The following is a 16,017-nucleotide window of genomic DNA, read 5'->3' as shown; positions in this document are numbered from 1 at the left end:
CGTTGGCCCATTAGAGCAACACAGCTTCCAGAAGGATCCTGTCCCAGCACTGGTCAGGCCTTTTCACCCTTTGGCTCAGTACTCTCCCATGGCTCCAGACGCACTGGCCTGTACACCCCACCTCAACTTTAGCCCCTCACACGCCTCCAGACCCTCTGGCTTCTGTGCTGCTTTTCCCAGAAGCGACACCTGCTCCTGCCTCAAGGCTCTCTAGCACCCGCCCTGCCCTCTGCTGCATCTGCTTTTCTCCCAGACATCTCACAACTTGCCCCCTCCCGACTTTGCCCAAATGTCACCTTCTCCATGAACCCTTCTCTGCCACTATGTTTGAAACTCAGCCCGACCCCCAACCCTAGGCCTCACTATCCCCCTTCCATAACACATATCATCTTGAGATGCTCTACATAGTTTAGTTGTTTAACTGGCTTATTATCAGTCTCCCCGCTAGAATGTAATTGCTCCATGAGAGGGGTGGTTCTGTCTGCTTTGATCAGTGCTGGAAGCCCAATATCTACAACAGGACCTGGCACATAGTAAGGGCCCAACAAACGGTTGGGAAATGACAATTCACCTAACTTGCCACCTTACCTCTTAGCACACCCTGCCCTAGATTCCTAGATGCACACTTGTCTCCCAGCCTCCTGGGACACACCTTCTATTTGTGTACCTCCCAGGCTTTGTGCACACAAAATGCCCTTTTCCACCTCAAAACCTAGAGACCAGTATCTTTTCTATAAAACCTTCCCAGATATCTCCTAGTTGGATTTTTCTCTCAAACCTTTATAATCCTTATTTCAAATGCCTTTTCTCCATGACCTGGCAATTATGAATTGGGCTGCAACAAACATTCTGATACAAATACTTTTGTTGTAATGTGATTTTTGTATCAGAATGTTTATTGCAGCCCAATTCATAATTGCCAGGTCATGGAAGAAGCCCAAGTGCCCATCCATCCACGAATGGATCAACAAACTGTGGTATATGTACACCATGGACTACTATGCAGCCATAAAGAAAGATGGAGACTTTATGTCCTTCATGTTCACATGGATGGAGCTGGAAAGTGTTCTTCTTGGCAAAGTGTCACAGGAATGGAAGAAAAAGTATCCAATGTACACAGTCCTATTATGAAATTAATTTATAGCTTTCATATGAAATCTATAACCTAATAACAGCCTAACTATATGGGGAGGGGGGAGGGAGAAGGGTGGGAGGAATGGGTGGAGGGAGGGTGATTGGAGGGATCACTTCTGTGGTTTATCTTACAAGGGTACAAGTAAATCTTTCTAAGAGTAGAATATGATTGTCTTAACACAATAACTAAGAAAATGACATGAAGGCTATGTTAACCAGTTTGATGAAAATATTTCAAATTGTATATGAAAACACCACACTGTACCCCAGAATTGCATTAATGTACATAGTTATCCCTTAATAATAATAAAAAAAGTGCATTTTCTCTAGCATGTCAGAATTTGAGAGTGGCCTGGTCTGATCTCTAGGTCCTGACTGGTTCTAATAGGTTCAGTTTCTTTTCTGGAAGTTTCTAACATTTGCAAACAAGTATAGACTCTGGACTGACTTACTTTATGCATCAAGATAACAGAATAGACTACAGAGCACTGTGGACTGCAGAGCACTCAGGAAAGGTAATGCACACTGGAGTGAATTGAATCTGACTCGTACCCTGGCTCTGTCGTTTACTAGCTGTGCAACCTTCCACACGTGATCTGACTACTCCAAATCTCAGTGTCCTTGGCTACAAACTGGGGAGAGGCCAAGAATCAGTGGGCTTGATGTCTCCAAGGTCCCTTCTACCACAGATGCTCAGACTCTAACGGGCCCTTCCTGTCCCCTTTGGAACTTGGGGGGTTTACTGTACAGGGCATAGTTGACATGGATAGCTCTCTCTAGTAGGAGACACCAATTCCCGGAAAACATTAGTGCCTCTGCATTCCTAGGAGGGTATGGGCTGGCTCCCAAAGCAGCAGTCATCAAATACGGGGCCTACCCTCCCATTCTGGAAGATGGTGTGCCCCTGAACAGTGGAGTGGGTTGCTGCAGTAAGTCAGGCCATTTGGGAACTTAATGATAGATATTCTTATAGATTTTAAAAACCAAGTCTCACGAGTATGGGGCCAGCAAGGGTAGAGGATAAATTGAGTTAATTGGTAATGAGCTCCTTTCTCACTGTGCTTTGGAACTGCTCACCTAATCTACCGACTGTGAACGAGCAATCTGGCTGCCTAATTAGGTTAACCAATAATTTCCCTTTTGACACCAGGCTGCTTGATAATTTGGGGTGGGGGCAGGGGAGCGTGTAACTGTAATTCTCTGTTTCATTGTTTCTTTTTAAAGTGAATTTCTCAACTTGCCTCTGGGATTAAGGCATGAAATGAATTCCTCCTATTCCCCAGACCCAGCATGCCTCCTCATGCCTGGAGCCTGGGCTCATGCCGCCACCGCCTCTGCTGGGAGCGCCTCTCTCTGAGCCCTCATGCTCACTGAAATCCTACTGGACCTTCAAGCCCAGGTGTGTAACATGAGTGGAATGAAGGAAGGAGCCTTCCCATCCTCAGGGCAAAGCGAACTGCTCCTTTACCGTTATCCCACAGCACTTTACAAATGAATATTGAGAGCTAGCATGAATTACAAACCCATGCAGACCAGACACTTCACTGGCGCTCCAGCACAGGTTCACGGCAACACTTCAAAGGACGGAAGCTGCTGTGCTGTTTTGTTTTTTTTTTAATTATTGTGGTAAAATACATATAACATAAAATTTAATCCTTTTAACCATGTGGAGGTGTACAGTCCAGAGGCATTCAAAAACTGAGAGTCTGGAGCCACTGAGCAGTAACTCCCCATCTTCTCCTTCCCAGCCCCTGGTAACCCCTGGCATGTTGTTTTTCCAGCGAGGGAACTGTGGCTCAGAGAGGTGAAGTCAATTTGCACAAGGTCGCACAGCTGGGACATGGAACACGCAGGGCTCGAGGCCTGCTGGTCTCCTCACTGGACTCTGAAGCTCCTGTTCTTTCTATTCGTCACACTGCCTGTGACACGTCTCAGGCCTGTCCCCAAAGTCACCACACATGGGGGAAACAGGAAATTGTAGCTGAATGTACCTTGATTTATAAAATAGTCATTACAAAATTTTACAAAATACTCTTTACATGTTGGCCACCTCTTTCTGCACACACCATGTCTTCTCTCCCACTCACGGGGACATGCTCCAAGATATGTGGAGTTATGACGTTTCCCACTGAGATAGAGCCAGGAGGTGGTTACAGCTCCACCCTTCATCTAGAGGAGCGGTTCTCACCCTGTGGGTCAGGACCCACAGGAACTGTATTAAAGGGCTGCCACGGCACTCGGATGGTTGAGAACCACTGACCTAGAGGCTACACTCTAGAAAAACACCTGGCACACTGAAGGGGATAAGTGGAGTTATGAAACAAATTTCAGAACAAATCTACAAAAAAGACACTGTGTCCATTGACACAGTGAGTGGTTGGGGAGGGAGCTCAAATTGTAGCTTCTGCTCTCTAAAAAGCATCTATTGAATCCTGACTGTGTTCCTTGGATGCCAGCTCCTCACTGTCCCCTGGCATGCTGGCCTGCTGGCCCCTCTCAGCAGGAAAGGCCTGAGGGCTGGCTCTGCCTGATGGCCACGAGGAGGAAGATTTGTGTTTACATTACCCAGTCAATTCTGTATTTATTTTAGATATTAAGCAGTGACATAAAAGCTGCTGACATTAACCTTCAGGGGCAGAAATTGTCTTTAATGGACCCCATAAAAGTTATTATTGATGGCAGCTGCATGCAGCATCACCGTGACCTCAGCAAAAGCCTCCACCGCTATCAATACTGTTGACAATTACTATTGACTAATGCAAGGCCGGCCGGGGAGGCAGAGTCGATGTCTCCGTGGCTGGAGGTTGCTGGGGTGATGCTTTATATTTTGTATTTATCTGGTAAGAATCTCTGAGAACTCAGTGGCACATTTTTGGTGGCTCCAACTGAGAGTCCAACACTCTTGCTGACTCCAGTGGAGGTGGGCAAAGGGCTCAGATTACAGAGGACTCAGGCCACCAGAGAGATTCAAGTTCAAATCTAGGTTTTGCCAATTTGCTGACTTCCCAGTTATCATATCTCAGTTTGGAGCCTCAGTTTTCCCATCTGGCAAACAGAGATGCCATGGAGTTGTCACCTGTACAAGTGATAGCAGTGATAGGCCACAGCACGTGGCTGCTGGCTTCCCTCCACTCCTGAAAAGGGGCCACAGTGATGTGCTGGCTGATGTGGCCAGTGGAGCTAAGTCCTGTTCTGCTGGTAAGGTCTGAGTTCTTATCATAGGAAGAGGAGAGAGCTGGGGCTAGGAGGATGGGTGGGAAAGAGGAGAGGAGGGACTAGAGAAAGAAGGAAGAGCCTGAAAGGAACCCAGACTCTTGTGATAGAGCCTTGCTCTGGCTAGACTAGACATGTGGCCTGTGCACACTCTTTATCTCTTTGTGCCTCAGTTTCTCACCTAGAAGTTGGAGAGGTAACATTGTGAATCAAAGGAATGGGAGGCTAATGGGTGAATCAAAGTGAGCCATTCCTAAGATCACTGTCATTATTTAGACCCAGTACTGTATAACAAAGCTGTTAATTTAACTTCCTAAATGGGAGCCAATGGGGGAGCCTTACAGCACCTGTGGTGTGTCTGGGTTTGGGGAGTCCTCGCCTGGAAGGGATGTGGAGCCTAAGGGCCCTCTTTAGATTTACCTGCCTACCTCCTCTGCCTGTTCATGTACTCCAAGCACAGTGAGCCCTCAAGTTCTGTGGCCAGTGTGGAGGTAGAGAGAGAGGGGGACACGGCCTGGGGAGCAGGCACCCATTCCCCGCCTCCATTATCAAAGGCTGAAACCCTTCAGGCTAGTTAAATGTGTAATTATCACCTAACAGAGGTTTAATTCAACTGTAATTCAGCTCTCAGGGAATATACAATAATGTGGGCGGTATATACCTCACTCTGTCATGTTTTTATGGAAAATGATCATTTGTCACCACGGCAAGAAGCCTTCAGAAGAGACAGCCTAAGTATTTGCTACAGAGGGAATTCACTGGAAGCAGGGCTATAACAGTCAAGGTTTTAGAGTCAGACAGGCCTGAGTTTGAATCCCATCTTGTTAGCTGTGTGACCCATGCAGGTTTCGTCACCTGTGTGGGCTGCAGTGTCCTTACTCTGTGCAATGCGGGTAATAAAACCTTCCTCAAATGGTTGTAGGGGAGTAAATGAGGTCATACATCTAAAACAGTTTCCACTCTGCTGAGGTTAGTATGTTGCTATTATCATTTCCTCTTGTGTGGCTTCATCTTATGCATGTACTGAGAATCACAGACTTCTAGATCTGTAGAAGAGCCTACAGGTCAGTAGGCTCAGTTATTCTCAAAAGGTGTTTATTAAAACACTGGGCCCATCAGATGCTTAGAGAATACAGTTCAGTGGTCAAAAAACTCCAGTGGAGCACTCTCCCTATAGTTCTCCTTGATTACTTATCCCGTAAGTGTACACGCTAGCAACCCAAAGGCTCTGAGAAGTCCTGCAGTAATGAAATTAATTCAAATTTGTGTAACCTAGTAACCCAATAACCCACATTATTTAAACACAGAAAATTCCCTCTCCCATCTAAGAACTATTAGTATTTGCAAAACAGGAAATACTGATTTCATTTAAACTATTATTTTATAGATGAGGAAACTGAGGACCAGAGAAAGAACACAGCTCACCCAGTGCCACACTCCAAGCCAGTGCTGGACCTGAGGTTCCTATTCTCAGTGGTAGGGTGGCACACAGACCCCATGTCCTCTGCACCAGACCCTGCACTGCCCTTCAGTTTGGTTCTCTGGTGAGTGCATGGTAGGGTGGGGAGGTGGGCTGCAGGCTCACTGTGGGCCTTGGTGGGAAGGTGGGTGAGGGAGTGTGGATAGCTTCCCACATAGAGAGGGAAACTCCTCAGATACTGAGGGCATGGCCCCATCACAGGGCTGGTTTGGGGTCAGGGGAGGGTGATGTTGCCACAGCAGAGCCTGAGTCACCTGGACAAGTATACAGGCTCTCGAGGAAAACATCTGTGTCCTCTGAGATTGGTGGCAGAGTGGATGTTTGGAATTCTGCTGTGCCTGACTCTTAAAGGGGATAAATTTCCCCACCTGACCCTGACTTTACCTGGTCTCCTGCCTGATCCCCAAACTGGAGATCAATCTTGGTCTTGCACAACTCAGATGGAGCCTCCTTTCAGAGACTAAACCGTGTAAGCCCTGTAAGCCCTCATCTCTGACCTGGCCCCTACCTGATCCTGGGTAGGAGTCACTGGGACCCTGTGTGTGGAGGTGGAAGCCAGCAGGGGGCCCTGGCACCTGGCTTGCTCTTCCTCCTCACACCCACTTTGAGGCCTCCCAGAAACAAAAGGCCTCCCCTTCCTGGCCTCCCAGAAACAAAAGACTCTGCCAGGCTGTCTCTGGGCTCTGCCGCTCTCTGTCTTCTCTTTTCTGAGCAGGACCATCCTCTGTGCTGACCCAGCTCGGCAAAGCTTCCCAGGGGCCGCGGGGTGGAATGGCACAGGAGGGGAGAGTTCCCTGAAAGGTGTGGCTCCAGGTAGCACTCAGAGCCCTGCAGAATCCACTGGCCAACAAGGTCCCCAGAGGAAGGAGTAAGATTCTGAAACCCGGCTCCCTTTCCTCCATCAGGGACTATGCAACCTGGACGGCATCTTTTTCTCTCCTAGCACCTCTTGGGCCTTTGGGGAGGAGCTGCAGGGAGGAGAGTGGAATAAGGCGCCTGGAGCGAGCACTTCACCAGATCATGGGAAGCTGAAGTAAACCTCAACTTCTAATTTTTAACATTTACTTGTTTTCTTTTCCCCCTTCTATTTTATTTTCAATTGACAACTAATGATCGTATATATTTATGGGGTGCAACATGACATTTTGATACATGTAGACACACAGTTTGGAACGACTAAATCAAGCTAATTGTCTATCATCTCACTTATTTTATTGTGACGAGAATATTTAAAATCTACTCTTTTAGCAATTTTGAAATATATATTGTTAACATGTGGTACGACGGACCTTCCAAACTCATGCTTCTTAAGTGAAACTTTGTACCCTTTGACCAACATCTACCGTTAACTTCAAGTTTTAAGTTATTCTGCAGTGACAGTTTTTGTTTGGAAGCCATCCTCTGGGGTGAGACAGGACTGCTGAGTACCTGGAGGCTGGAGGCAGTAAGAGCAGATTCAGGTAGGACCTCTGTTGGACAGGACCTCTGTTGGACAGCTGTGGGGGATCTGTTACCACTGTCCCATGCTCCCTCTGCTCACACACAAGTAGGCACCTTGTAAGCAATAACCCAGCCCCTTACATGCCTCCCTAATCTAGAAGAAGAGGGCAGTGACCCCATCTCTGGCACACCACTGAAGGGTGAGGATGTCATGTCCCTGAGCAAGAGGCTCTGACTTTTGACCATGGAGAACAAAGCAATTTTTCACCAGCTTCACCAGAGCCCCAAGCAATGGACCAGAAAATCAGTATTGTAATTAAAACCCCATCCTGCAACCCAGGCACCTGGCACAGGCCACGTGCATCACTCACCGGTCTCAGTGTTCTCGTGCTCAGTGTCAGTGAGCGTGAGGTTGGAATTGGCCCGGCTGGACAGGCAGGAGCTGCGCCCTGACCTTGAGCTCCGGCCCCACAGCCGCACGGGGTGCTCAGGGGACAGCACAGTATCGGCCTCCATGTCAGCATCGGAACTGGCCCCCATGGAGTAGCCGCAGTGGGGCAGGCCAATGTCAGTCCGGTATAGGGTCCCATGAGGGGGTGTCACTTCTCCCAGACCCAGTTCACGCAGAGTGAAGTTGGCGCCTGGGAAGAAACACAGGTGAGCTTGGTTAGGGTGCTGAGAAAGGTCTGCCCACCAGCAGCCTGGTGCCCTGGCCCCAGGATTCGTTGTTGTTCTTTGAACTGGCTGTGTGGGGTGTGGTCCTTTGCCAAGAAATCGCCTTGCCTGCAGGGCTCTTTCTGCCATCTCCCCACCAGCCCACATCCTCCATAGCCTTTAAGTCTCCCCCAGTACCTACACCTGTGCAGAAGTCATTGCTTCATCCTCCAAACCCCCTCTCAGGGCCTGGCCCCAGTTACACTGCACAATAAAATTGTTTAAGGGTCTGTCTCCTCTGAAGGAGGTCACCTCAATGAGGGCAGACACCACGTCTTGGTTGTTCCTAAATCCTGGAGCCTAGATCAGAATACAGAACTTGGAAAATTAAATGCCTACTAAATTGAATTGTGGCCATCAGGCTTCCTCTTCCAGGGAGCACTTGTCAGCACATCCTGCACAGTGCAGAAGCCCTGTCAGTGAGACCAAAACAGCTCCTCTGGGACCAGAAGATCCTTTCTGGCTAGGTCAGGAAAGCCTGGACCATGAGAGTGAAGAAGATGGTAACTGGCAGAGAAAGTCAGCCTCTGACAAGGAAGGAGGCTCTGCCTGCTGCTTCCTCACCCCACTGGGGGCTGTGGTGTGGAATGGGCAGTGGCAGGTCTCCGGAGGCCTTGGGAAGGGCCTGGCAATGCCTAGGACTGAGGTTGGGGGAAGACGAGGGGGAGGCATGTTAGTATTTGAAAGACAAAGGGAATGCTGACTTAATGGGAAACCAGCCTCCCTGTCACTTCTGAATGTCAATTCAATGCCTGTTTAGGGACAGCTTCACCCATACTGTAATATTCCCAGGAGTGTCGGTGGGGGGGGAGGGGGGAGAGGAAGTGCACAAAGGCAATAAGAGTCACATCACTGTTTAACCAACCATCTGGGGAATGAACTTAGGCTCAGACAGCAGCCACAGTTAAGCCAACTCAAGTTGGCCTGGGCCTTTACTGAGATACAGTGATGAGTAGGGCATGGCCCTGACTTTACTGAGTCACAGTCAGGTGGGGGCTCTGAAACACAACTGAACACTGGATTAAAGGTGAAAGTGGAAACCCTCCCAGAGAGTGTTATGGGAGCACAGAGGCAGAAGGTAGAATGTCTGGGTGGAAGCTCAGAGGAGAATAAACATGGAGAGCAGAGTGAGAAGACAGAGAGGCAGGGGCCCAGTTTAAAGGCATCCTGCAACCAGGGCCAAATACAACAAGCCCACAGGAAAGTGAGAAGAAACGGCCCTGCTGGGAGGTGAGAAGGAAGCCGGCAGAGGTGGCAGCCAATTATAATTGTGTGGCTCACTCTTACCAAGGAACCCTTGTGCTCCCTAAGTGAGCTAGCCATCTCTGTATCCAAGACCTATCACTTCTGCTGCATGCAGTGCGCTCTGTATAACTTAAACACACACACAGACAGACAGACAGACAGACACACACACACACACACACACACACACACACACGTGCCCTGGCAGTGCTGTGGGCCTTGGGTAAGGGGGGAGGAGAGGAGAGAGGAGAGAGCAGCTGGGAAGCTCCTGGGGCAGGCTGGGGCAGTGGGAGGAGGTGAGCCCCGAACCCCACCCAGCTGGTTATGCTGCACAGCCATGATGTGAAATTACAGTCATGAAGTTTTTTTTGTACTGGCTGGAAAACAACTGGGACCTGAGCCACTTCCGTGCCTCCCTCCACATCCAGTGCCTTCCAGCCTCTGCTCTGGCTCCACCCCCTTTCCTACCCACCCTCTTCCATCTCCCCATAACCCAGTTACTAAACAAATGGTTAATGTCAGCAGGCCTGCACAGCAGGGGCCTTTGGGCTCTGCGCACTGGCCAGGCAGACGTTCTGATTGGCTAGGGGCTGGGCCAGACCAGATGTTAAACATTTTGTATATCACTCCCCTGTGCCATACTCCAATCTGCCCTCCTATTTTCCCCTCTTCCTAAGAAAAAGAAAACTCTGCATTGGAACCTAAATCCTTCAGTCTGCTTCCCATCCTCCCTGCACTTCACACTCCCTGGCAGCTCTTTGATCAACAAGCCCCACTCCAGCCCTATCTGTGCTCTGCTGGGCCAGCCCTCTCGAGAGAGGCCACTCTCATGTTATGAAGAATGAGTGCTACACTAAGTGAAAAATCAAATTTAGTTGCAATAAACAGCCTGGGCTGCATTGATTTCCATATGGCTTGCCCTGCAGACCCTCTTATGCAGCCAGGCTCACTGTCAAGACCAGTGAGCTGAGATGTCTCGGGGCTGGAGAAATGCATGGTAAGGGCCAATTCCAAGGGCTCAGCAATGCGGGTGAACCAGCAATGCGGGTGAACCAGCCCCTCCGATGTGTCTGGAAGATGTATCGCATCATATGTGAGAAGTCCTCATGGTTTGTTTGCTTTATAACCTTTTGGCCTTGTTCCTGCAGACTGGGCATGGTTGGAAATCCACCTAACTCAACATCTAGCTGTACCATCTTGTACTGGTGATCACCAAGCTTCAATGTTCTTATCTTTAAAATGGGTGATAATCCATGACCTACACCCTTCAAAGGATTATTGAGGATGCAGCATGATAGTTTGAGGGAGAATATTCTGTACATTCTACATGCATGCCTGCCTATGAGATGAGATTAGTTTTCTGTTTACAAAGACAAGAAAGGGGCTAGGTTAGCATCAAAGCCAAGCAGGCTCACCGAGACACACAGGCTAGGTTAGCATCGAAGCCAAGCAGGCTCACCGAGCTCTATCACACATGGGCAGGACAAAGCTAGAGGAAATCTTGGAAGCTGTTTTGTCTCTTCCCCCAGTGAGGCCCAGAGACGACAACCGTGGGCAGTATTTCCGAAGCATCTGCTCTTCACCAGGCACTACCATCAGTGCTTTCTTTGCGGTCTTCCTGACCTTCCTATTTTGTCCTGTTAGCCCTTTGCACAGGGGAGAAGGCTTAGAGTAGTGAGAACGGCAAAGCCAGAATTCAAATACAGATCTGCCTGGTGCCAGAGTTTGAGCCTTAACCACAAGGTGGGAAAGAGACCCCTCATTTTCCAAGTCTGGGAGGCAGCTCTGCTAACAGGTCACCTTTCATGTGGGTCCTGGCCTGTGAGAGAGAGTGGCAATGAAAAGGTCATCGGTGGGCTGTGTGTGATGAGCTCCTTTTTATCTCTGGGATCTGGGGCAAATGGCTGGTCATAAGGATTAAGGAACATTCTCAAAATATGTGTTAATTCCATAGTCAATGCTTGGCTGATGCTGTGTGTAGAGAGGAGGACAGGGAAGAGTCAGAGGGCTGCATAAATCATCAGGGATTGGCCATGACCTCTGCAGGAATCCTCGAGGCAGCAGGGTAGGAAACAAACAGGGAAGCAGGTGGTGGAACAACGAGCAGTTCACTGGGCGGGACCATGAGTGGTAGGTGGTGGAGCGGCAGGGGACGTGGAGGCTACAGGGCAGAAAGGGATTTGGGGAAGGCCTCTATGCTGGGTTAAGGAGCTTAGTTTAAGGGTACATGGAAGCATTCCCTGAGCTTCACTCTGGCTGCAGTGCAGAGAATGGCCCAAGTCACCAGCTCTGGGTAGAGGACGTGATTATAGTTAATTGTCCGAGAGGGATAATAGTGGTGGGAAAGCAGAAAGCAGCAGAGAGAGTAGAGAGAAGGGGTGGATTGGAAGGGTCTTGCAGGGTAGGGTGGACAGGCTCTGGTGTTTACTGTGTTTAGCAAGTGAAGAAGGAGCCAGGGGCCCGATCGCCTCCAGATACTGTTTTCAGGTCTAATCTTCTCAGGAGCATCTCCCTCTCAAGGTCATATAGGGCTTGACACAAAGACCCTACCAAAATACTACATTTGTCTGTGGAATGAATAAATAGCAAAACTGAGAACTATCATTTATTCAGCACTTAAGTGGTGCTATCCTGCTTACCACTGAGGTATGCTCACAATTCAACACAGTAGGGGGGCTTCTCATGTCAGGTCTAAGGAGGAGGGCTGAGGCTCAGAGGGCAGCCTAACTCCACTCTAGACAGTGGGATAGTGGAGCCCAGCTCCGAACCATCTTACTATGCAAGAAAAGAAATGAACTAAGAATGAACTACACAGCAGACTTTTACAGGTGTAAGCGCCAAATACAGTAGACTTGGCATTGACCGGGCTCACGGGTGCCCCCTGGCGCGGGTGCGCCCAGGCCTCGCCGCCGGCCCTGCCCTCACCTGCGCGGCAGAACTCCTCCGCCTCCTGCGGCACCATGTCCTTGACGCGGCTGCCATAAGCCAGGCGGGCGTCCTGGTCATAGGCCTTCAGGGTCTCGCTGGAGCTGTAGGACTTCTGCGGGGCCTTGCCCTCCTCGCTGTCAGCCGACGAGCTGGTGTAGCGGCGCTCGGCGTCGCGGCGCCGGGTCAGCGAGCGGTAAGGCTTTCTCTCCTTCACGTCCATGGCCTCCAGCCCGCGCTCCTCCACATCCACAAACAGGGTCCTCGCCGCGCTCAGGGCCGAGTGATCTGGAGCCAAAAGGGCAAAGAAAGGGTGTGAGCTCCGGCCCAGAGAGGCAAAGGCAATACCTCTGTCCATCTGGAATCTCAATTCACTCCCACGACGACACGGATGGAGAATCTCAGGCTCCACCACAGCCCAGCCTGCACGTGGCAGAGGAGACTTGCACCCAGGCCCTCTAATTATGGCTGTCTCTTTCTGCTACTCAGCTTATCCGCTGTGAAGATGCCACGGGTCCCGAGGACGCTGACAACACAAGCCAGAAGTCACAGTATTTAGTAATGCCCCAAGATAAGAATAGGCCTATATTGTTGCCATCACATTACTGGCTCCTTAAGACTGTGAAATGAATGACTATATCCAGGCACCGGGATGAGCACTTTGTATATGTTATCTCATTAAATCATCATTTGTCTCAGGAAGTTATTACTCTCGCCAACCCTTTTTGGAAACGAACCAAGGTATAAACAACCAAATCACACTTACCCCACCAGATCATTATATAACTGCTTATTATCTGTTCCCTTCCACTAGCATGTAATTTCCCTGAGAGCAGATGCCTTACTTGTTTTACTCATCCCTGATCTACAGCACCTACAGCAAGACTGGTGTGTAGGAGACACCTAAAAACATTGTCTAATCAACCAGTTAACCAAACCCCAAGTGATAGGTGGGAAAACTGAAGTTCAGAACCTCCTTCAAGATCACAAAGGCAGCATGTAACAAAGTCAGGATTGGAATCCAAGTCTGTCTGGCTCTGAAGCCTGAGTGTTTGCTATCCCATTATGCCTCCCTGAAGCCTCTCCCTCTGAGTCTTACTACATAAAAATGCCCTTCCAGCTGCTCAGAGTATGTCCTTCACCTCCAGGCACCTCCCCATCGGTACCTGGGCAGCACCTGCCCATACATTTGGGTGTTGCTAAGGTGTCTGATGGGAAGCTCATAATCACCCTTTCTTTCTCCCCATCTTGACACTTTTGCCCTACACTGACATGTGGGATTTCTTCGTGGTGATAGTACCCTCTTTCTCCCTCCAGATGTCTTCCTTTAGCTCTGAGGTAGTGAAGACAACCCCCACAGGGTTGGGAGATCAGAACGGGAGGAAAACAGAATATCCTCCACAAAGACATACCAGATCTCATATTTCTTCTGAAGCATACAACCTTCTCAATCCTAGCTTTCCACGGCTCCATCTTTCACAGCAGCGAGGATACACAAAACATTCCCCCGCTTCACTATTCTATTAGAGAAATAGTGGAGCAAGGGCCACAGTAAATAATGCCAAGCATCAGGTCTCTGTCTGGTGGAGCCTCTGACAGCTGGGTCCGTCCACAGCAGTGGGTGCTCTGTGCCTGTCAGTCTGCGGACAGTGTGAGAGTGTGATGGGGGAGGGGTCTTGTAAATTTTAATACGAGCTGGAAAGTTGGATGTGAAATGTATGATTTTTATATGTTATCCATTATATATTTTTAATTTCAAAAATTTCATTACTTGGCAGGCTAAACACACTGGTGGGTCAGATTTGGTCTGAGGCTAGTTCTGCCTTTGATCATGAACATCAGAGGCAGATTTTTGGCTTGAAGAGCCACATTTTTCAAAAAGTGCAAACATTTGTGATTTTATTGGTGCCTCATAATAACTGTGAAGCATATACAACAACTATTTTTATCCCCATTTTATAGGTGGAGCAACAGTGACCCAGGGCTAGATGGTCTCCTGCCAAAGGCCACCTGGTGAGTCAGTGGTAATACTGTTTCTAACTGCCATGCCTCAGGGTTGTACCTGGAGCCAGTTGAGATGGATAAGTGACAATTTTTGGATCCCAGTTCTCAAAATACCCCTAGAAATCAATGCTAGGGGAAGGGGCAGGACCTAAGATAACACAGATATCAAATCATGTTACTGGGTCCCAAACTCAGGGCTCTGAGGTTTACCATCTTGATGCTTAGCCTCCCAATGCAGGACAATGGTCCCCTGAGTGTCTGAAAGGACCATGAGAAATATTGGTGACAGTACCTTCTACTCCAAGGTCTTTAAAACTTTGACTGCAACTCATAATTAGAAAAACATCTTACACTGTGAACCAATACACACATTGACGTGTATGTGTGTGTGTTTATTTGTATAAAAAGGAAACAAAAGATTCATGTAAGTTATTGCATGCTAAGCAATGCACTCTGATATTTCCTGTCCCATTCTCTTTCATTTTTTAAAAAGGCTGATTATAACTCTCTATGTTGATATCATGACCCAGTACTAGCTCTTGACCTAAAGCACTGTTCTGGTATAATTTGGATGAGGATTTATGGCAAATGCTGCCTCTGACCCTTTGCTTCCTACCCCTGAGTGACAATAATGCGGTGATACTAATACGAAGATGCATTCAATAAATATTAGCCATTGTTAATACTAGTCAATAATCACTCATAATAATAGTTTTAATAATAGCTAATACTTGTTGAATGTTTTTACTATTATTATCTATGATAACATCTTTAATTTTCACACCAGTCTTGTGATATAGATATTATGATTATTTGCAAATTACAGATGAGAAATTGTGAGGTTAAGCATGCTGCCTAAGGTTATACAGCTCTTGAGTGGCAGAGCCAGAATGGTGACCTAAGGGTTGAACTTGGCATGCAGATGTTACTGCCTGCATGGTGGTACTGCCAGGTGGTACTGCCTGCACAGGCTGTGCCAGAGGAATCTCTGAAGCCCAGAAGTCATGACATTGTCATGCTTATGCCTTCTAGCCAGCCCTGTTGAGCCTTCGGGATCAATTCTGGTTTCTTTCTTCTTCCTCTTATTTTTTCCAGAAGCCCTTAGTTTATTTTTTGGCAGAGGATTCTAGCAACATGATCTCTTCCTGAGTTGTGAGGCCCCCAGTCTTTTGTCTGAGCCACTCTTTGGCCTTAAAACCAAGAATCTGCCCTCCATATTACCTTGTGTAAGTATGATATTTGAAACAGTGTTCAGAAGACATTAACATGCTGTAACCTCTGATATATATATATATATAGATATATATATATAAATGATATCTATTAGTTTCTTTTTAACATTTTTTATTAATTTATTTTTATTTCAGATTAATATGAGGGAACGCATTTTCAGGTTACAATGTTCTCACTTCTAAGGTAAAGTTCAAGTTGTAGGAGAGTCCCTCACCCAGGGGGGCGTGCTGAATACCCTTGCATGGTGCACATTAGGTGAGATCTCACCAAATACCCTTCCTCCTCCACCAACTGCCCAACCTCTTTCCCCTCCCGTCCTCCTCCTCCCCTCTTCCCCTGCTAGACTATATTTGTGTTTTATCATTCGTATGAGTGTGTGTTTATATATTGGTTTCATATTAGTATTGAGTACATTGGATACTTTTTTACCCTCATTCTTGAGATACTTTACTAAGACTATATTTCAATTCCATCTAAGTAAACATAAAAGATGTAAAGTCTCCATCTTTTTTATGGCTGAATAGTATTCATGGCATACACATACCACAATTTGTTAACTCATTCATGGGTTGATGGGCATTTGGGTTGCTTTCACGACTTGGCAATTATGAATTGAGCTGTAATAAATA

At 47.9% G+C, this 16,017-nt stretch overlaps 1 protein-coding gene across 1 annotated transcript in view; it reads right to left on the bottom strand.

The window, feature by feature from the left end:
- Positions 1-12,389, bottom strand: part of TENM4 (teneurin transmembrane protein 4) — a 398,484-nt gene extending 386,095 nt beyond the window's left edge. Inside the window, exons 1-2 of the mRNA XM_023510159.1 lie at positions 12,152-12,389; positions 7,639-7,908 (exon numbers count right to left, since the gene is read on the bottom strand). Of these exons, the coding sequence (XP_023365927.1) occupies positions 7,639-7,908; positions 12,152-12,374 (493 nt within the window). The 5' untranslated portion in view covers positions 12,375-12,389. The remainder of the gene's footprint in view (positions 1-7,638; positions 7,909-12,151) is intronic.
- Between the last annotated feature and the right edge of the window lie 3,628 nt (positions 12,390-16,017).

Source organism: Otolemur garnettii, unplaced genomic scaffold, assembly GCF_000181295.1.
Source record: "Otolemur garnettii isolate 467f Iridium unplaced genomic scaffold, OtoGar3 scaffold00001, whole genome shotgun sequence".
NCBI classification, from domain to species: Eukaryota; Metazoa; Chordata; class Mammalia; order Primates; family Galagidae; genus Otolemur; species Otolemur garnettii.
Note: the sequence above shows the minus strand (reverse complement) of the source record. Positions and strands in the feature narration are given on the sequence as shown.